General features: G+C 45.5%; 2 protein-coding genes and 1 long non-coding RNA gene across 5 annotated transcripts in view; 2 read left to right on the top strand and 1 right to left on the bottom strand.

The window, feature by feature from the left end:
• The first annotated feature begins 311 nt into the window (after positions 1-311).
• Positions 312-12,758, top strand: rab3b (RAB3B, member RAS oncogene family). Its single transcript, XM_047373769.1, has 5 exons — positions 312-556; positions 5,335-5,559; positions 8,341-8,459; positions 8,543-8,667; positions 10,249-12,758. Exons 2-5 carry the CDS (start codon positions 5,335-5,337, stop codon positions 10,431-10,433), a joined length of 654 nt encoding a protein of 217 aa, XP_047229725.1. The 5' UTR covers positions 312-556; the 3' UTR covers positions 10,434-12,758.
• LOC124873249 lies at positions 5,567-10,240 on the bottom strand. The gene is made up of 3 exons (XR_007039484.1): positions 9,464-10,240; positions 6,688-6,820; positions 5,567-6,557 (listed from the first exon to the last, which is right to left on the bottom strand). It is a non-coding gene; the product is annotated as an uncharacterized LOC124873249 (long non-coding RNA).
• Positions 12,759-13,274: 516 nt separating the features above from the next.
• The window catches only part of nrd1b (nardilysin b (N-arginine dibasic convertase)), a 49,906-nt gene continuing 42,238 nt past the window's right edge, over positions 13,275-20,942 (top strand). Inside the window, exons 1-2 of one of the 3 annotated variants that reach the window (XM_047373760.1) lie at positions 13,275-13,403; positions 20,725-20,937. In XM_047373760.1, the coding sequence (XP_047229716.1) occupies positions 20,756-20,937 (182 nt within the window). In that variant the 5' untranslated portion in view covers positions 13,275-13,403; positions 20,725-20,755. The other 2 variants (XM_047373759.1, XM_047373761.1) reach the window with 2 other exon arrangements.

Here is a 20,942-nt window from a genome sequence, read left to right on the forward strand (position 1 = left end):
TCTTAGAGGAACCGGAAGCAGCGGTCTGACGATTAAATTTAGAACCATTTAGAGGGTTCTTCTGACCAGAACTTCTCAGGTTCTGTTGAGCTGTGCGGGTCCGGTCAACAAGGAATAGACTGAAACATTTTTGATGTCCAGTTAGTTCCGCACGCCCCTCTGGGATTGGTGGTCCCGATGTTTCCGGATCCAGCCGAACCTTCAGGCAATGGGGTCCGAGCGGAGCTGCAGATTCAATCTGCGTGCACGCGCGCGGGTGCGTGTTGCAGATGGTCTCCGGGTTCTGAAAGAACCAGTTATGAGTCACTGCGCGCGGCACGGAGCCGCTCTCTGATTGGCTGCTGACTCTCCATTCAGCAGCTCCTCGCGCCGCATCATCGCAGCGTGTCCGCGTGAATCTGCGCGTGCGTCGCGTAGAAAGACTCGGTTCGGCTGTAGTAGAGCTGCTGGTTCTGATCTCGTTCGGATTGCGTTCCGGTCCAGAGGAATCGTTTTGGGTTTTGTTCTGCTGCCTCCATCAGGTGCAGGGAGCGCGCATCGGACCCGCCCAGCTGAGGTGAGACCCGCACATGCACACTGATTTGGATCCAGAAGATCCATCGCAGCAGAACCTGAACCGAACCCTGGGTGTAGTATGATTGGTACCTTGCTTCACGTGCGTGTGTGCGCGCGTCACCATAGGCTCTGATGCCCCCCCACCGCACACACACACACACACACACACACACACACACACACACACACACACACACACACAGCAGTTCATTTCTGATCAATACGATCAAAGAACAGAAAACTTGTTCTGATTCTGGAAGATTCTGCTTTAGTCACTATGTGGTTGGTTCTGTGTTGGTTCTTTCTGCAGGGATCTTGGTTCTGTGGGTCTTCATGAAGCTTTAGGTTATTATTATTGTTAAGCCAGGACAGACGTTCAAGGGTTCTGTTAAAGGCAGCTGTGCAGGTTAGAACTGGACATCTCATGGTCAAGCGGACCCATCAGAACCTCCACAGACTGATATTTTCCTTTAAACCAGTTTAAAAGATAGAGTACCAGTAGAACCAGTGTTGGAGTCAGTTAAGGATGTCAGGGTGTTGGAGATGTCTTCTGCTCTGATGGCTGATTCCATGAAACCACCAGTAAGACCAGTCTAGACTGAGTCAACTGTTGCGGCATGGCAGATGTTTCTGAGAGTAACTCACCCATCAGAACCAGAATGTTCCTGACCTGAATTTAGAGGCTCAGAAAGAACATCAGCCTGAGTTAGAACAGCTGCTGCAGATCCAGAGGTCAGTAGCCTCAATCAGGCAGCCACAGGGAGCCAGAGGTCCAGGCCCGGCTTCATCAAGGTTCTGGTTGGAGACCAGTCTGCGTGAGATTGGAACTGATATTACTAAAGGTCGGAGCTGATGGTCAGAGCTTCTGGACAGAAACAGAACCATAAGACCGATGATGAACGGGTCGGTTCTTTGGTGATTAGTAAGGATGAAATGGGTGAAGGGAAGCAGACTTTCTTCACAGCTTCAAGTGAAAAACCCATTTTACAGAATCAGTCATGGAGGGGATCCATCCGACTGATCCACCGGGAAACACAACCAGAACCACAGTGACTCAGTGGGTCAGGATTCTGTTTGGACTCAGACTGGGTCCAGTTCTTCAAGTTAAATGAATGAACCTCAGCAGCTTCGTGTTTCTCACCTCATCATATCTCACCTGGAAACTGCTTGAATGCTGCTTTGTTCGTCTCTATGGCAACAGCACTCAGGAGAGACCCACTGTGTCAGACTGAGTTTCCAGGAAAACCCTCAGAGTTATCCATCAGAACCTGATGATCAAAGTCCACATGAAGGGATGGATCCGCTCTGGCTCAGTTAGTTGGTTTCCATGACAATGATGCAATGACCAGAGTTCATCCAAAGGTCACATGAGGGTTAAGCAGGAGGTCTGTCAGTTTCTGCTCTGGAGCATCCAGGTGGGTGTTGAGATGGTGCTAAGGAGGAAACTCATCCTATCCTGGTCAGATCTTGTTCTTGTCTGTTTTACTCTGCAGTTTTGCCTCTTTCTCACAGTTTTAAACATATATTCCAGTTTTTGCCCCATTTTCCCCCTCAGTCCTCATCATTCCTCGTCTGTCCATGTTTTAAGCTACTTTCTCCTGGGTGAAAAGCAATAACTTCAGAGCAGCAACTGCTGCTGCCCCTTAATCTGGGAAGACCTTCTCCAAAGGTCCATCATCCTGCTGAGAGCTAAATTATTCATCTCAGACAGCTCCAATCTTCCCAGGAGTGGACGTCCCAGCAGATCCAGCCCAAGGTCAGAGCATGAAGCTCCATCTCAGGCTCTATAGACCTCAGTTAGCAGCTTAAAGGTCATGGGATTACAATTAGAGAAACACTGAAGCAGTATGGCTATGTTGTGCAACAATATGTTTGGTTTACCTATTAGAAACTATTAATAATTATAATTAATAATTCACAATTATTAATAAAATCTTTAATGAGGTCAGAATATTACATTTTCATTCTGTCAAATAATTCAGAGCACAACTGTTAGTAATTATATTTAACAAATTATTACCTGAATTACTAATAATGTTCGAATATGAAACTTTTGGTTAGACTAACCAATCAGGACACCACCTGATCAGGAATTATCAGGGATTGTCCTGGTAAACCCGGCCCGATATGGCAGTATTACAGAACTATAGATGGAAGAGGAGGTATGAGTTCTGGAGTTCTGGCTCAGCAAGCCCGGCTCACAGATAGAGAACAACCACACAGCATCTTATCTCTAAAATATAGAGATTATTAGGTTTCAAAGCTGATGTTTCCTAAGCTGGGTCTATTCTTACCTGTGGAGGACCTCAGGGCTCCACCTCAGGCCTTGTTTCCTTCTCCTAAGATCTGCTGCCCTTTGGCTTAATGTTTAATTTTCTGAATATCACGGTCCATTGTTGTGCTGATCTTCAGGTTTATAAACATATTTAATTAATAATGTTGAAAGATCTAGTCAACCTGATGGTAGGCAACAGTCTTAGTCTCACCTGCTCTATGATATATCTGAGTTGACCAACATTCCTTTACATACTTTTGCATCCTGGAGAGGCCACAAGTACCCTGGTTCGAATCCCACAGTCTGCCACTCTGGGCCCCTGAGCAGGACCCTTAACCCCTGAATGCTCCCCGGGCCCCCCACAATGGCAGCCCACTGCTCCCTAAGAGACGGTTAAATGCAGAGGATCATTTCTCCACTGTGAGATCAATAAAGTCTATATATATATATTATATAAAATCAGGACTGATCCATACCTTCACTGTATCCCGTTCGGACGTCTAGAACTCGGTTTATGTTGGTTGTGGTCTGTGGTCTCTAAGGGATCTTCCAAAACGCATCAGCCAATTACCTTTCAGCAGGTTAGCCACTTGTTCAGATCTGACCTCCTGTCCAGCTCAGGCTCCAGCTGGAAGTGTTATGACATATTTAGATGAACGGCTCTGCCTCAGCTGTCCTACTCCAACCTGTGGTTTCTGACTTGGGGCCACAGATCAGATGTTCTTCTTACATATTAGCTTTTATTGCTGATTTACTGATCATTGTTCTTGGTTTGATTAAATAACTTTTCCTGAGTTCCTGGTGAGTAATTTCTTTGTTGTAGAAACTTTGTCATTATTTCATCTCTGTAATCAAACCCTAGTCTACCCTGACCTCTGGGTAAACTGGAACCACCTTCTCAATGACCAGTTTATCCCACATTAGATTCTCAATCAAACTACTTCCTGCTCCACTTTGTTTTCTATATTTTTAATGTTTTCTTTGATTTTGTGAGTCAGAAATAATTCTGAGCAGGTATCATAAGTTCTGGTCCCTTAAGTTCAGCTTTAACATTATGATCTGATCTCCTTCATTAACCTGAAAAAAAGTCCACCCGCTGCTGATAGACCCACCTACTCACAGGTGGGAACTACAGAATCAGTGACCTGTCAGTGTTCATAATGTTTTGTCTGCTATAACAGGACTGGTTCAGCTGCTTCCCAGGTGTCAGTGGGCAGACATGTAGGTCTCAGGGGAAGCTGCTCTGATGGTTTTACTTCCTGTTTCTCTAAGGAGAGAATCATCTAAAGAACTTCAGAAATCTCAGACTTCCAGCCTGATCTTCTGAGAATGCGATCCCATCTGAGTGCCGACTGACAAACAGCAACCACCTGGGGGTTTAAGGGAACAGAGCAGAGACCGAAAAGAACACAGAAGCACTGATCCATGAGTACTTTCTATGAGAAAGAAAGTGAAACATTAATGGTTGTAACTCCTTTAGAGGCTTCATCTAGGAGAGAAAGACAGCTAAACAGATGAACTCTGATCCAGTTTTCAAGGTTAGAGTCTGAAAGAGAGAACATAGAGTTAGTTACAGTAGAAGCTCAGTCAGTAGCCATGTCTAGGAGATAGAAAGGGTTAAACACTGAAAGACAGGGCCATGTGGATCATCTGTAGAAGGTGAGCATTAAGTTGTTGCCAGCAGAAGCTCGGACGATTCCCCTCTCCAGAAAGGTGTCACAGGTAGACACAGAGTCAGGCCAGGTGTAGCTTCTAGGAAGAGAAAAGAGAGAACAAAGTTAAAAGCTGAAATAACAGCAAATAATACAAAATTGGAGAGTAGTGTGAGAATGTAGCGAAGAGGGTGAAAGTGGTCATTATGTCCTCCAGCAGCCTAAGCCTATAGCATCATAACTACAGAGATAGTTTCAGTTCAGATTATTTAGTTAAACGGCGCTTATTTACAACAATGTCGTCTCAAGGAACCCCACAAAGGGTCCCACTGATGGTCATTGTTATACTAAAAACCACAAGGATTGGGATACCTCTCTCTGTCAGACTGATTATAACCATTGGAAAAGAGAAGGGGTCATACAGGTAGCAGAAATGGAGGGTGTGTTTGCACCTCAACCATAACTGAGCCGGTTTAGGCTAAACCTGACTCCCCCTTACTCCAACCAACAGGGAGGGAAGAAGACGGAGGTAAAAAATAAGGAAGATAGCTCAGGATAAACTAAGCCACTCTAACTATAAGCTTTATCAAAAAGGAAAGTTTTAAGCCTAGCCTTAAAAGTAGACAGGGTGTCTGCCTCACGGACTAAAACTGGGAGCTGGTTCCACAGGAGAGGAGCCTGATAACTAAAGGATCTGCCTCCCATTCTACTTCTAGAGACTCTAGGAACCACTCAGAGGAACGTTGGAGCAGTGAACATGCAGCTTTGAACTCTTTCTCTAATTTTAATTTGGAACTTCAGCCTGATTGGACAGATGATAATGACTTCTTCTCTCCTCTCACCGACCTCCAGATGGCAAAGGCAGACCAGCGTTACGGCCAACGGGATGGCTCCGACCAGAACTTTGACTACATGTTCAAGCTGCTGATTATTGGAAACAGCAGCGTTGGGAAGACATCCTTCTTGTTCCGCTACGCCGACGACTCCTTCAGCAACTCCTTTGTCAGCACCGTTGGTATCGACTTCAAGGTGAAGACGGTTTACCGCAATGACAAGAGGATCAAGCTGCAGATCTGGGTAAGGACAGGGAAGGAGCTGTGTGTTGGATGGGAGGAGTTTCAGAATGGATCAGTTCACGTTGAATAGGAAGATCTTCAGGGTGGATCAGGGTGTACTTTCAACTGGATGAGCTAGGAGCTTCAGGTTAAAAATGGAAAATAAGGAGGATCTGGGTGGGGTGGAGCTTCATTAAGAGCAGATCCTCACAGAGCTGCAGCTGAATTAGACCAGTAGAGTTCAGTTTGGGTCAGAGTTTCAGGTTTAACTCCAGTTTGGTGAAGAGCCAATCTGGTCTGCATATCTCAGAGTTCTGCAGCTGGGTTTAGAGCCGTGGAGCTAAAGATCAACCTGAAAGATTCTACGACCCTAACGGCTCCACGTGACCCTGCATATGAACACCATCAGCCTCCATCAGTTGTTGAAAGAAGCATCTTCTGGGTCTGTTGACCTTCACTCACTGTCCTCATCAATGATTTCCATTCACATCACTAGTCTGAATAAGGACCAAACATTCAGATCCAAACTTTCCTTCTGGGAGACGAGTCTGATTTCTGCCAGATTCCAACAGAAAGAAACACATAAAGTTCCTCCCAACCAGGAATCAGTGCTCCAAGGTAGTTTAGCAGCCTTAAGAGCTCACCTAGAACCATGATCAGAGATGAATGTTGGTTCTGTTTAATGTTCTGCTGGGTTCACAGTATAATGTACAGAACTGCAGCTAAAACACCATCCACCAAACAGAATGAACACGCAGGGATGCTCAGCATGAAGCTTCACTAAGAACCTTCAGCCTGAACCTTCAGCATGACTACTGTGTAACGACGGTCTGAGACATGATGTTCTGCTCTGACAGACGCTCCTGCTGCTGTGCTGCCGCCCGCTCTTTCAGTGGGGATGTTGTTGCCATGGCAACAGCTCTTCACCCTCACTCACCTCCCTCCAGCCTCTCTCTCACACACACACACACACACACACACACACACATACACACACAAAGACAAAAACAGACAAACAAACTGCATCATCTTTGGGGTAATTAAAGGGTGAGTGCAAGAATGGAGAATCAGTAGAGATGTGTGTGTGTGTGTGTGTGTGTGTGTGTGTGTGTGTGTGTGTGTGTGTGTGTGTGTGTGTGTGTTTTCTAACCAGAGCCAACTGATTCAAACAGCCTCATGAGGAGTAAAAATAGATTGAAGCCTCAGATGTGTGGAGCAGCTGCAGAAGAGCATCATGGGAGCTGTAGTCAGTTGCCTGAAACACTGGATGTGAATCTTTCATCCTGAGGTGACAAACAGCGGAGATTATTTAATTGTCAAAAGCTGAAAAATTTCTGCTGAAAAATAAAAATAAACCTGGAGGTCCGTGATGTCCATCAGTGTTCTGTTCAACATGCAGCTCTGTGGACTCGTCTATGTCTGTGTTCCATGTGTTTGGTCATTGCTTATTTTTCTAACATTTTTCTAGCAGCTATTTTGTCCCACTCTCTCCTCTTCATCTATTTCATCTTTCTCATTTCGACTCATTTTGTTGTTATTTTCTCGTCTGTGTGCTGAGGTCAAAAGGAAAAGCCGAATGAAAATGTTTGAGCTAATGTAGCAGCAACCTTTTGACTTCATTACCCAGAAAGCATTAGTACTTAAGCAGACATAACAGCATACACATGAAATGATTTTTTTCAAAATTTTTAAAAGCTTTTTAGGCTGAAAAAGTTCTGCTACTTGTCCAAATCAGGGTTTGTTTTAAACAGAAGAACCCAGAACTCAAAGCTTCGTGTTGCGTGGTTCTCTTTCCCATGTTTCTTTTTTAAATGATGTAGATCACATGCACATAGAAGCTGCGGTTGTATATCCAACATATAAGTGGAACATTGAGCTGGAGCAAAGAGACATCAGCTGCTGTAACATCAGGTCTGGATTCATTCAGGATGAGTGAACTGCATCCCTCAGTGGAAAAAACACAAACTGAGCACAGCAGAGACACTAACTGCTAAATTAAGCAAGGCGTCTGAATTCAGAGCAGCTACATGGGAGAGGAGGATGAAGATAAGTCACACTGAGCCCAGCAGAGCTGATGCTTCAGAGTTTGAACCATCTGCATCTCCATCCTCATCACATTCCTCCTGAGTTGCCCGTAAACACTGACCCGAAGGAGCCGTTTCCACCGTGAGGATCTGAGATGCTCCTCCAGGAAGGAAGCGACACTGAAGCTCACACTCACATGCATATTATGTCTTCCCATCTTTACAAGGCCTTTACATTGACTTCAGTTTGTTTCTATGACCCTAACCAAACCTAAACCTCACCCTGACCCAAAAGCAGCACTTCCTATGAGGACCAGGCTTGTCCTGTTCACATGTATTATGGATCTACAGAGGGTTCAGTTCCTTAGTTCCTCCTGATTGGGTGTCATTCTCTGTTCTGCGCACAGGAGTTCAAATATCTGCGTCTTGTTTACAACTGATGGAGCAGGAGATGGATAGATGGTAGAGGCTGGATTTACAGCTCTGTCTATGGTCATGAGATACAGACCATGAGTCTTGAAATGAAGGCTGAAAGGATCTTCCTTCTTTAGGGTGGCTGGACTAAGAAGTGGACTTCTGGATTCATGAAGCATCCTTCATGAATGCTGTTCCCTGGAGGTTCTCATGTCCCACAGGGAGGAGACCCCAGGACAGACCCAGAACTTGCTAAAGGGTCTAAATATCTATACAGAAGACAGTAGATGAATGAATAATTATGTTGGAACTTGGATATAATAAACCTGGTGCCCCTGTTCTCAGCTCTGTGTGTTTGTCTCCAGGATACTGCAGGGCAGGAACGATATCGTACCATCACCACAGCTTACTACCGTGGGGCCATGGGCTTCATTCTCATGTATGACATCACAAACGAGGAGTCGTTTAATGCAGTCCAAGACTGGTACGTGATTGGCCAGATGCTAGTATGTATCATCATTTAGGCTGATATAAAACTCTTCTAGCTAGCTATCACTGTGTCTGTAGGGCCACGCAGATCAAGACGTACTCGTGGGACAATGCTCAGGTGATCATGGTGGGCAACAAGTGTGACATGGATGAGGAGAGAGTCGTACCACCTGAGAAAGGAAAACACCTGGCTGACCAGCTAGGTAAGTTGCTTTTGTATAAGCTTTGAAGGTAAAATCAAATTCAACCAAAACTCAACACAGCCTGTGTTGTGTAAAAATGTCAGACGCTAATTCCTTAATGTTTTATTGTCTGAATGATAATCTACAGCATCAGCAAGATCAAAAACTGACCGTATTTTCTTCAGACCATTTTGATATAAGTTGACCAGGGGGTATCCAAGGTCAGTCTTCTGCAACTTTTAAATGCATCCCTGAATTACCAGTCCCCAGTCCTTCAGCTCTGCAGAGGCCTGGTAACACACCATTCATTGATTCAGGGCTGTTGGAGAAGAGATGCATCTAAAAGCTGCAGGATAGCAGCTCTGGAGGACAGCGCCTTGGCACCCTGAACTTAGGCAATGCAAGTTGATTTGTAAGCACATTTCAGCAACAAGACATAAAAGGCACTACAACTTTGCAGTGACAAACTAAAGAACATAAAAAGTAAAGAGCAGAAGCATAATAAAGAAAAGGAAATAAAAGTTGTACTACAGACCAAAATTAATGAATATTAATATTTTAGGGCCTGTTGGAAAAATATAATTCTTTAACCCATTTATTGGTGCACTCTGTGTCTTAATGTTGGCTTTACCAACACAATTACAGAGACTAAACTGCAGTATAACTGGTTATTTAGGAAATGTACAAAACAAGGTAGAACACAGACTGGATCTGCCAGGGGGAATCGGGATTAGCTTTAAGGAGGAGAGGAGAGAGGTTATTGTTGTTTGGAAGAAGTTATGGAGAGTAGTACAGGATAGGATTGAGGTCAGCTTACTGTTAGTGGTGGATGATGGCTTGTTGGAGGACGTAAGTCTACCCCACAGAGGCTGAGGTTGGCAGAAGGAGCAGCACGGAGATTCACAGTGCTGACGTTCTCTCCTTGTGATCCTGAAGCGGCAGTGCTTCAGCTGAGGATGCCGTGATGGAGGGTGGACAGGCAGGTGAGCATGGTTTGGTGTTTCCACATTGTGATCTCAGAGCTGCAGGGCTGGAGGTAGGAAAGGAAGGGAGGCTCACGAATGGAGCGGCAGGGAGTATTTTCCAGAACTCTCTGGAGCATGGTTACAGAGAACAATAGCTTGGAATCCAGGGCACTGTCACGGAGTGATCAGATCCCACTGGCAGAGACAACTAATGATAAACACATGAATGAGTTTCTCCAGATCCTGGTGGGACATTAGTCCTTCAATCCTGGAAATGTTTGACTGGAAAAGGCTGACTTAGTGGTTGTCTTTATGTGGTTCTGGAGGTTCAGGTCTGAGTCCATCACTACACCCAGATCAGTAAACAATTAAAGTGATCTAAGGTTAAAACTTTGAGGTGCACCTAGTGGTACATTTAAAGATTTTAGACAAAGACTGTTTTCACTAAAACTTTGTCAGAGACCTTCTACTAAACATTTGAAGAAAATTATTTTCTACAAAAACATGACAGTTGAACAATATATTTGTAGACCAAGCTTTTGTTGCTGTTGGGGAGCTTTCCAGCCAGACTACATGCACTATTTAAAAAACCCTGAAATAACAGGAAACTGTGTGAACTATTGTTTATCTCTTGCAGGATTTGAGTACTACGAGGCAAGCGCCAAGGAGAACATCAATGTGCGGCAGGTGTTTGAGCGCCTGGTAGACATCATCTGTGTAAAGATGTCTGAACGAGTAGATGTGGAGGCTCCAGCAGCTCCTGGCTTGAAGACCACCAGACTGACCGACAAGCCTGCCCAGCTACCTCAGAAATGCTGCTGATTATCAGCCTATCTAACACCTCTCCCCTCGTACCTTCCCCACCCAGAGCTGTAGGTAAAAGAAATAAATCAGATAGTTCCTCCACCCCCGCTCTGCTTCAGTCCATAATTGTGAGCCGTCAGTAATCACACCTGCTGACATCCATAAAACCCTTCCCTCCCTGTGAGGTCAGTATATCTGAGGCCGGCTGACTGCTGGCAGTCGACTCCACACCAACGTTAACGTGGCGTTCTTATTACAGAGTCTGTGAAGGGAAGAGGCACATCAGTCTGTTTGCTTTCCACTTGGTGACCCTTACTCTGTTGATGACAGTCATAAGCCTACAGTGCCACCTGCTGACCGTACAGTTGACTAACGCTTAGCGGCGTCTCCATTCTTATGTCAGCGGTATGTGTTTCTACATACAAGTTGGTGTTCATGAAAGATTCCTGGTTTTCTGTGTTGGTACCTCCAGATTGTTGGTGTTTCCACTGAACTGATAGCAATGAAACACCCTGATGTTTTACACCTTGCTGCAGCCAGAATTTACTGCTGCACTTAAAGCCATAGTTTGGACTGTGATGTGAGGCTGGCATTAGAAACCTTCTATCACTTAATGGCCCATCAACCCAGTTAGAATAAACTTAACTCCGGCATTTTTGCTTTCATTGCACGCGAAAGGAACATCTTGAAGTAGGTACACAGAAAGTTGTGTAAGTTTAGTCAAATAGAAATACAAGAAAATATCATGTCATGAGATGAGGAGTTACAGTCCCAGGAGATCCAGGAAGTGGTTACTGCTCCTCCTGGTGGCTGAACATATGATCTGAATTCTGGACAACTGATCCAACAGGTAGCAGATTTAATTGGACCCACAACAATCTAAGACTCAAACCTGTGGGGCTTTCATGTAAGTGTCTTTAGAGGATCTACGAGTGTTTTCCAGGTCACCAAAACCCATAAAAACCCATGACATTAACATGAGTTTGCATGTAAATTTGAACATGCCACGTTAGCATGTTGCTGGAGTGCTTGCAGGGTATCAGGAAGGCACAGCACTGCCTCTCACTGTCGAACCCGAGCTGAGCTTCAACAAGAGTCACCGGGCAAACTGACTTGATATTAAGATGAGTCCCCTGGTGAACAACGACTCACTGACTACACGAGTCCCATGCTAAACTAAGACTCGACATTAAGATTAAACTGCTGAACAATAACCCAATGTAAATAAGAGTCAGTAAATGATTGACTGTTAACATGAGCCAAACAATGACTTGATAGTAACACGAGTCACTTTCAGAACAAGACTCATTAGCACGAGTCACCTGCCAACCGTAGACTCGCATTGATAAGAACAACCTGTTTTCTAATTAGCATCCAGAGTCCCTTCTTGTCAGAGGACATAGAATCAAGCTTAAATCATGACTAATTACATTTTGTTAGTTTAGTGCAGATTATTTAGATCAACTCAGTCCAGACCAGAGGCAGTTAGACCGCTCTGGTTCAGACAGGTGTAGTCTGGAGTGGGCCAGATCATTCCAGTTAATTCCAGCCCCAAACTGTCCAGTTTAGGAAAGTACAGTTCTGACCAGTTCAGCCAAATCAGCCCAGTTCAGACTGGTCCAGTTCAGTCTAAACCTGTTAATCAAACACAGATATGTCATGTACAGTCAATTTGCCTAGACAGTCCAGTGTCGACCAGTTCAGTGCAGATTAGACCAATTTAGAGCAGTTCAGTCCAAATCAATCAGACCATTTCAGTCTAGACATGGTCAAATCAGCCTGGTTTAGACCAGTTGAGCCCAGATGGGCTCCTCACAGCCTGCAGCCGTGCCTCATGATGGCCGTCACACTGAAGCTGTGTTTAAGTTATGCTCACCAACCGGTAGAGCGCAGTGAGGAGGCTCTATCCCTTTAGCAGGTGTTGTCATGTAGCCACCATGTTTGCAGTGTGTTTTACATGATCACGTGTGTGTGTGTGTGTAATATTGTTAAATATGATTATCATGATATTTATAACCTGTTAAGCTGTAAGGGTTCTTGTGTTTGGACCCAGAAGTGACCCCACCTCGTGTCATCCTGATGAGAAGAAACAATACTATTGACTGTGAGTTCATATGATTTTATTTTTGAAGTGAATTTGTAAATGATAGAGTTAGAGCTAAATATACCTTTGTTGAGTATGAGCTTATTTTTATGCTGTGTACCATGGACTAATTACGTAAACTTGTTGTCTTACGGTTTACTCCATATGGAGAAGCACAAAGTGATTGTACAAAATATTATGGATGTTTGTATATTCTAGATGAATCTTAGTATAATAAAAATCACAATCTTTCATCAGAACATGTGTCTCCTCTTCTTTTAGAGCTGGGGTCCAGACTCTGTCCCAGATAACGAGTATCTGCTCAGTTTATTTATCCAGACAGGCTTCAGTTTGGAATCCACAGACTTTTCAGTCCAAACTGATGTTCCTGGGAAAACGTGAGCAATCAGAGGTAATTCCTCCACATAAGGCAGGCATGTTCTCCATCATGGAATCAATGGTCCATGATGTTAGGATTAGCTTTGAAATCTTCAGAACTCATTTTGTTTTTATTTTCACATGAAGAACATTTACATGTACATTTGGACCCTGATGCTTCCCTGTACAATGTGATGAGCATTTTTGACCAAGGAAAATGATTCTGACCCGGTTCTCTTTAAAGTAAAATAACCTAAAACTGAGACAGAAAGATGGAGCCACATTGGACCCAAGCACCCACAAATAGATGGATTCAGTCAGTCATTTTCTTCAATCTTTGCACCGTTTCCTAATTTGATGATTGTTATAATAGGTTACTCTGCCGTCATTTATTGGGCCAATCACACAACCAGTTAAGCTGTGATTGATGTGCTCTCGGCCAATCAGAGTGCTCGCTTTACAGAAGTACAGGTCTGCTCCAACTAGCAGCTTCAAACTTCAGCACCACCTGTCCAACACACACTCAGGTGAGTCTTTTACCTGCTGCTTCTCGGATCCAAACAGAACTTCAGAACCCCCTAACAGGGCTGTCGACATGCTGGCAAAGCCGAACCAGAATCGAGCTGAAGTGCTAGCTCAAACAGTTAGCGGTTGGCAGGATTAGTTAGCTGATTGAGCTGCCAAGGTGGGTTAGTTAGCAGCTTGGTTAAACTGCGGGTTCTACAGTTGTTTCTCTGGACATGAAAGGTTCGGTTCCACGGATGCTAAGCTAGCAGCGCGGCTGGTTTTTAGCATGAAGTTCTGCTCTTTATCTCGCGCTTACATTCCACTATAACGTCACATTCAGCGACGCGCTAAAACCGCAGCGTGAAAATTTCACATTTTCCTTTTCCTTAATTTTCCTGCTCAGAGGGGAATGATGGAATATCAGTTCAAATTACCACTATTGTTAACGGAACCAAAATGTTGGGTTGGGCATCACCTGATCACCACTAAGTCAGTGTGGGAGCCTAAATTCAGTTGAAGTTTATTCAGATGTGGAGAGGAATTTAAGTTGATATTTTGTATGTTTATTGATAGAAAATAACAGTTTACAGGTTGAAATATGTGTACATGATGATAAGTTATAAGATTAGGATTTCTCCTGTGTAAGAATCTGTGATAATAGAGACTGTAGTAAAACCCTCTAGTAAATTAGCTTCTTGAATTTCTCATTAGACAACTAAGTGGAAGTTTCTGGGTTAGCCCTACAGTCGGTCAGTGTACCTCAGGCGTAATACTCCTATTCTTTTACTCTTTATTATTTTGTGGATAATTTATGTCTCTGTCGTTTTTATTTTTGAAGTAAACAGTTAGTCCTAATCAAGAGGACCCAGCTGGTATTTTTTGATTATAAGAGGAAAAGGAGAGCATCAAGCTTATGGCTTCATCAGCTAGGAATCTACAATCCAACTTGTCATTTTAAGCTGCAGGGACTCCAGGGAGCATCATCTGGATGGATATTGCGACGCGTGGCACGAATGTATCCCGTTCTCTGCAGTTTGTATGTGGATGATCTTTCTGTCAAGCTAAATGGAGACTGGGTGTATGGGGGGTGACCTTTTTTAATCATTCAGTGTCTGCTGATGATCTGGGGTTTATTTATAAAAATTAAGTAGGATCTATGCTAAAAGTCTACGTACACCAAAGAACATCCAGCCTTATAAAACCATGGTCATCAAGCAGTTTCTCCTTTCTAAACCACAGCTGCTCCTCAACGTTTGCTACCAGGTTCCTCCTCATGTTCTGCCCTCTACACGCCCATATCCAACCATAGATGGTCGATGCAGAGCACCTCATGAAGGTCGACGTGTTTTCAAAGGAGCCAACTGACAAATGTTATTTCATTGTTACCAACGGCAACGAGGGGAAAAGAGGCAAAAATGGAGGTGTTGCTGAGTGAGGTGGAGAGTGGAGAACATGGCATGTCTGGTAGCCACAGTGTGGAGAACCCTGATGACTGGCATATCAACACGATACTGGACCCAGTTCAGCAGTGAAGGTACGCTAGTTTCAGGCCCTCTTTAGAAGTGAGTCCAGGGGCCTCAAGTCCTAAAGAGTGCGCAGCTTTCATTCTAAACGTTTGCGGTGGGGGAAATTCGGAAACTTGCAGCGCAAAAAAAAATTCCTAAAATGCACAGGAAGTTGGATATTTTGGATCAAAGTCAAATTGTTGCCCATTTTTCACTTTTACTCACCTCGAACTTTAACAAACTCCTCTTAGGGATTTTGAGCTATCGGCTTCATATTTGGTCAATATGCAGTTAAGGCATGGGGGATTAAAAGTTATCAAAATCGTGAGTTTTCGGCCATGTTTAGGGGGCGTGGCCAGGGCACGAACTTGGCATTCGTGCCGAAAGTGAGAAAATGCAATAACTATCCCAAAGAATCGCCAAATCACACCAAAGTTGGCATGAAGGAGGACCTTCGGGTTACCGACGATCATATGAGGTCTTTTGCTGACATCATAAAAGACACGCCCCCTGAGAACAGGAAGTCACTTTTTTTACTGGGAAAGGTCGCTATCTGGCTGTCTACACTTAATCTGCTTCAAACTGTGTTAGATGACTGATAACTAGTTGGTCTAACTTCGTTCGAAGCACAGTGGCTTTTCATGTTGCAAACTTTGGTGGCACGGCAAAGTTTGACATCACGCGATGGCCATACGTTTGGCTCTAATTTCCACATAGATCATCTGATCTGCACCAAATTCAATGTGATTGATCCTTGTCCAGTCCCCAACAGAGATCTGATGACATATTTGGTGGGTGTGGCCTAATTCTTGCACAGTGCTCCCTAAAAAATTAGAAAAATTCAGCCCCGAGCCATGCTTTGACCGAGGATTCTGATATTTGGTACACATATGTATCTTCTCAGGACCTACAAAAAAGTCTCTTGGAGCGTTGGTCCAAACCCCACAGGAAGTCGGCCATTTTGGATTGAAGTTGCCATTTTGACCATGGTTTTGCCCTTTCTAGCCCGCATATCTGATTGAACTCCTCCTACAGCTTTTGATTTAGAGACTTGAAAATCACTCGGTATACTCTTAAGGCATTGGGGGTTAAAAGTTATCAAAAGCTTTTTGATACACGAAAGCGTGTGGGCGTGGCCACGCCTCAAAATATGACTTCTCGCCATAAAACACTAAATTGATATACAGGTCCTTCTCAAAATATTAGCATATTGTGATAAAGTTCATTATTTTCCATAATGTCATGATGAAAATTTAACATTCATATATTTTAGATTCATTGCACACTAACTGAAATATTTCAGGTCTTTTATTGTCTTAATACGGATGATTTTGGCAAACAGCTCATGAAAACCCAAAATTCCTATCTCACAAAATTAGCATATCATTAAAAGGGTCTCTAAACGAGCTATGAACCTAATCATCTGAATCAACGAGTTAACTCTAAACACCTGCAAAAGATTCCTGAGGCCTTTAAAACTCCCAGCCTGGTTCATCACTCAAAACCCCAATCATGGGTAAGACTGCCGACCTGACTGCTGTCCAGAAGGCCACTATTGACACCCTCAAGCAAGAGGGTAAGACACAGAAAGACATTTCTGAACCAATAGGCTGTTCCCAGAGTGCTGTATCAAGGCACCTCAGTGGGAAGTCTGTGGGAAGGAAAAAGTGTGGCAGAAAACGCTGCACAACGAGAAGAGGTGACCGGACCCTGAGGAAGATTGTGGAGAAGGGCCGATTCCAGACCTTGGGGGACCTGCGGAAGCAGTGGACTGAGTCTGGAGTAGAAACATCCAGAGCCACCGTGCACAGGCGTGTGCAGGAAATGGGCTACAGGTGCCGCATTCCCCAGGTCAAGCCACTTTTGAACCAGAAACAGCGGCAGAAGCGCCTGACCTGGGCTACAGAGAAGCAGCACTGGACTGTTGCTCAGTGGTCCAAAGTACTTTTTTCGGATGAAAGCAAATTCTGCATGTCATTCGGAAATCAAGGTGCCAGAGTCTGGAGGAAGACTGGGGAGAAGGAAATGCCAAAATGCCAGAAGTCCAGTGTCAAGTACCCACAGTCAGTGATGGTCTGGGGTGCCGTGTCAGCTGCTGGTGTTGGTCCACTGTGTTTTATCAAGGGCAGGGTCAATGCAGCTAGCTATCAGGAGATTTTGGAGCACTTCATGCTTCCATCTGCTGAAAAGCTTTATGGAGATGAAGATTTCATTTTTCAGCACAACCTGGCACCTGCTCACAGTGCCAAAACCACTGGTAAATGGTTTACTGACCATGGTATCACTGTGCTCAATTGGCCTGCCAACTCTCCTGACCTGAACCCCATAGAGAATCTGTGGGATATTGTGAAGAGAACGTTGAGAGACTCAAGACCCAACACTCTGGATGAGCTAAAGGCCGCTATCGAAGCATCCTGGGCCTCCATAAGACCTCAGCAGTGCCACAGGCTGATTGCCTCCATGCCACGCCGCATTGAAGCAGTCATTTCTGCAAAAGGATTCCCGACCAAGTATTGAGTGCATAACTGTACATGATTATTTGAAGGTTGACGTTTTTTGTATTAAAAACACTTTTCTTTTATTGGTCGGATGAAATATGCTAATTTTGTGAGATAGGAATTTTGGGTTTTCATGAGCTGTATGCCAAAATCATCCGTATTAAGACAATAAAAGACCTGAAATATTTCAGTTAGTGTGCAATGAATCTAAAATATATGAATGTTAAATTTTCATCATGACATTATGGAAAATAATGAACTTTATCACAATATGCTAATATTTTGAGAAGGACCTGTATACTAAACTCCTCCACTTGAGGTAAGAATTCCCCTCCAACCTGAAGAGGACAAGCCACCCTTTTCGGGCCGAGAACCATGGCCTCAGACTTGGAGGAGCAGATCCTAATCCCAGACGCTTCACACTTGGCTGCGAACCGCCCCAGTGCACGATGTAGGTCTTGGCTAGAGGGGGCCAGCAGGACCACGTCACCTGCAAAAAGAAGAGACGAAATTCACTGGTCCCCAAACCAGACCCCTTCCGACCCTTGGCTGCGCCTACAAACCCTGTCCATAAAAGTTATGAACAGGGCCGGTGACAAAGGGCAGCCCTGCCGGAGTCCAACATGCACCGGGAACCGGTCCGACTTAGTGCCAGCAATGCGGACCAGACTCCTGCTCTGCTTGGACAGAGCGCCCTCCACAGAGCACTACGAGGGACACAGTCGAATGCCTTCTCCAGGTCCACAAAACACATGTGAACCGGTTGGGCAAACTCCAATGAACCCTCGAGTACCCTGTAGAGGGTATAGAGCTGGTCCATTGTTCCACGCCCGGGACGAAAACCACACTGCTCCTCCTGAAGCTGAGGTTCGACTATCGGCCGGACTCTCCTTTCCAATACCCTGGCGTAGGCCTTACCAGGGAGGCTGAGGAGTGTGATCCCCCTATAGTTGGAACAAACCTCTGGTCTCCCTTCTTGTGAAGGGGGACCACCACCCCGGTCTTTCAATCCAGGGGCACTGTCCCCGACCACCACACAACGTTGAAGACAGGCACCACAGACATTACGGCCGCAGCTATGGGCAGCAGCATCAACAATGGAAGCAGAGAAAATGGTCCACTCGGACTCTATGTCTCTAACCTCCCCTGGAATCTGCTCAAAGCTCTCCCGGAGGCGAGAGTTGAATACATCTCTGGCCGAGGGCTCTTCCAAACATTCCCAGCAGACCCTCACTACACGCTTGGGCCTGCCCAGTCTGTCTGGATTTCTCCTCTTCAAGTGGATCCAACTCACCACCAGGTGGTGATCAGTGAAAAGCTCAGCCCCTCTCTTCACCCGAGTGTCCAAGACATGCGGCCAAAGGTCTGACGAAACGACAACAAAGCTGATCATTGACCTCCTGCCTAGGGTATCTTGGTGCCAAGTGCACTGATGGACACCCTTATGTTTGAACATGGTGTTCGTTATGGACAATCCATGACTAGCACAGAAGTCCAATAACAAAGCACCACTCGGATTCAGATTGGGGAGGCCATTCCTTCCAATCACGCCTCTCTAGGTGTCACTCGTTTCCCACATGGGCGTTGAAGTCCCCCAGCAGAATAATGGAGTCCCTAGGAGGGGCACTATCCAGCACCCCCGACAGGGACACCAAGAAGGCCGGGTACTCTGCACTACTGCTCGGCCCATAGGCCAAACGACAGTCGGAGACCTCTCCCCAACTCGAAGGCGCAGTGATGTGACCCTCTCATCCACTGGGGTAAACCCCAACACGAGACGGCTAACCTGGGGGGCAACAAGCAAACCCACCCCAGCGCGCCGCCTCTCCCTGCGGGCCACTCCAGTGTAGAAGAGAGTCCAGCCCCTCTCGAGGAGATGGGTTCCAGAGCCCACGCTGTGCGTGGAGGTGACCCCAAGTATTACAAGTCGATATCTCTCGACCTCCCGCTCAGGCTCCTTCCCTCCCAGCGAGGTGACATTCCACGTCCCTAGAGCCAGCCTAAGCATCCGGAGATCGGGTCGCCGAGGTCTCCACTTTCGTCCGCTGCCCGATCCTCTTTGCACCGGTCCCTCACGGTTCCCCCTCCAGGTGGTGGGCCCACTGGGGGATGGCCTTGCGTCTCTCGTTTGGGCTGGGTTCGGCCAGGTCCCGCGAGGAACAACCTGGCGTTCTCCGACGAGTCCTGACCCCAAGCCTTGCTCCAGGGTAGGACCCCGGCTCCGCCGTACCAGGTGACATCACGTGCCTCATTATTATATTCCTCATGAAGGCTTTTTGAACCGCTCTTTGTCTGACTCGTCGCCCAGAGCCTGTTTGCCATGGGAGACCCTACCAGGGGCATTTAAGCCCCAGACAACATAGCCTCTAGGATCATTCGAGCACTCAAACCCCTCCACCATGTTAAGGTGGCGGTTCAAGGAGGGGTATATACAGGGGTTGAACAATGAAACTGAAACACCTGGTTTTAGACCACAATAATTTATTAGTATGGTGTAGGGCCTCCTTTTGCGGCCAATACAGCGTCAATTCATCTTGGGAATGACATATACAAGTCCTGCACAGTTGTCAGAGGGATTTTAAGCCATTCTTCTTGCAGGATAGTGTCCAGGTCACTACGTGATACTGGTGGAGGAAAACGTTTCCTGACTTGCTCCTCCAAAACACCCCAAAGTGGCTCAATAATATTTAGATCTGGTGACTGTGCAGGCCATGGGAGATGTTCAACTTCACTTTCATGTTCATCAAACCAATCTTTCACCAGTCTTGCTGTGTATATTGGTGCATTGTCATCCTGATACACGGCACCGCCTTCAGGATACAATGTTTGAACCATTGGATGCATATGGTCCTCAAGAATGGTCCGGTAGTCCTTGGCAGTGACGCGCCCATCTAGCACAAGTATTGGGCCAAGGGAATGCCAAGATATGGCAGCCCAAACCATCACTGATCCACCCCCATGCTTCACTCTGGGCATGGAACAGTCTGGGTGGTACGCTTCTTTGGGGCTTCTCCACACCGTAACTCTCCAGGATGTGGGGAAAATAGTAAAGGTGGACTCATCAGAGAACAATACATGTTTCACATTGTCCACAGCCCAAGATTTGAGCTCCTTGCACCATTGAAACCAACGTTTGGCATTGGCTACCAGGCTGGTCCAATTTAGCCATGAAACCTCCCACACTAAAATGACAGCTGTTTCACTTTCATTGTCCAACCCCTGTATGTGTTCGTGTGTGTATATATCTGTATCTATATATCTATAGATATATATAGATATAGATATATTTATCTGTTGGTCTGGAGTGATTATCCAGAAGATAAACCTTTTCGTTGCAGGTCCAGGTTTCTCCCTCAGAACTCTGTGGAAATGCCTCAAACCAACAAGTCCGTGAGCGGCGGCAGTGTACCAGGTCAGCTGGATGTTCCGGAGCAGGGCGAGCCTCCGTCTCCACAGGATGTGAGGCTGACTGCAGGAGAAGGAACGGTGGACAAGGAAGAGCAGGGAGACCCTGAGATCATCAAATCTCCCAGTGATCCCAAGAAATACAGGTGGG

The sequence above is a fragment of the Girardinichthys multiradiatus genome, chromosome 9 (genome assembly GCF_021462225.1).
Source record: "Girardinichthys multiradiatus isolate DD_20200921_A chromosome 9, DD_fGirMul_XY1, whole genome shotgun sequence".
Classification (NCBI taxonomy): domain Eukaryota; kingdom Metazoa; phylum Chordata; class Actinopteri; order Cyprinodontiformes; family Goodeidae; genus Girardinichthys; species Girardinichthys multiradiatus.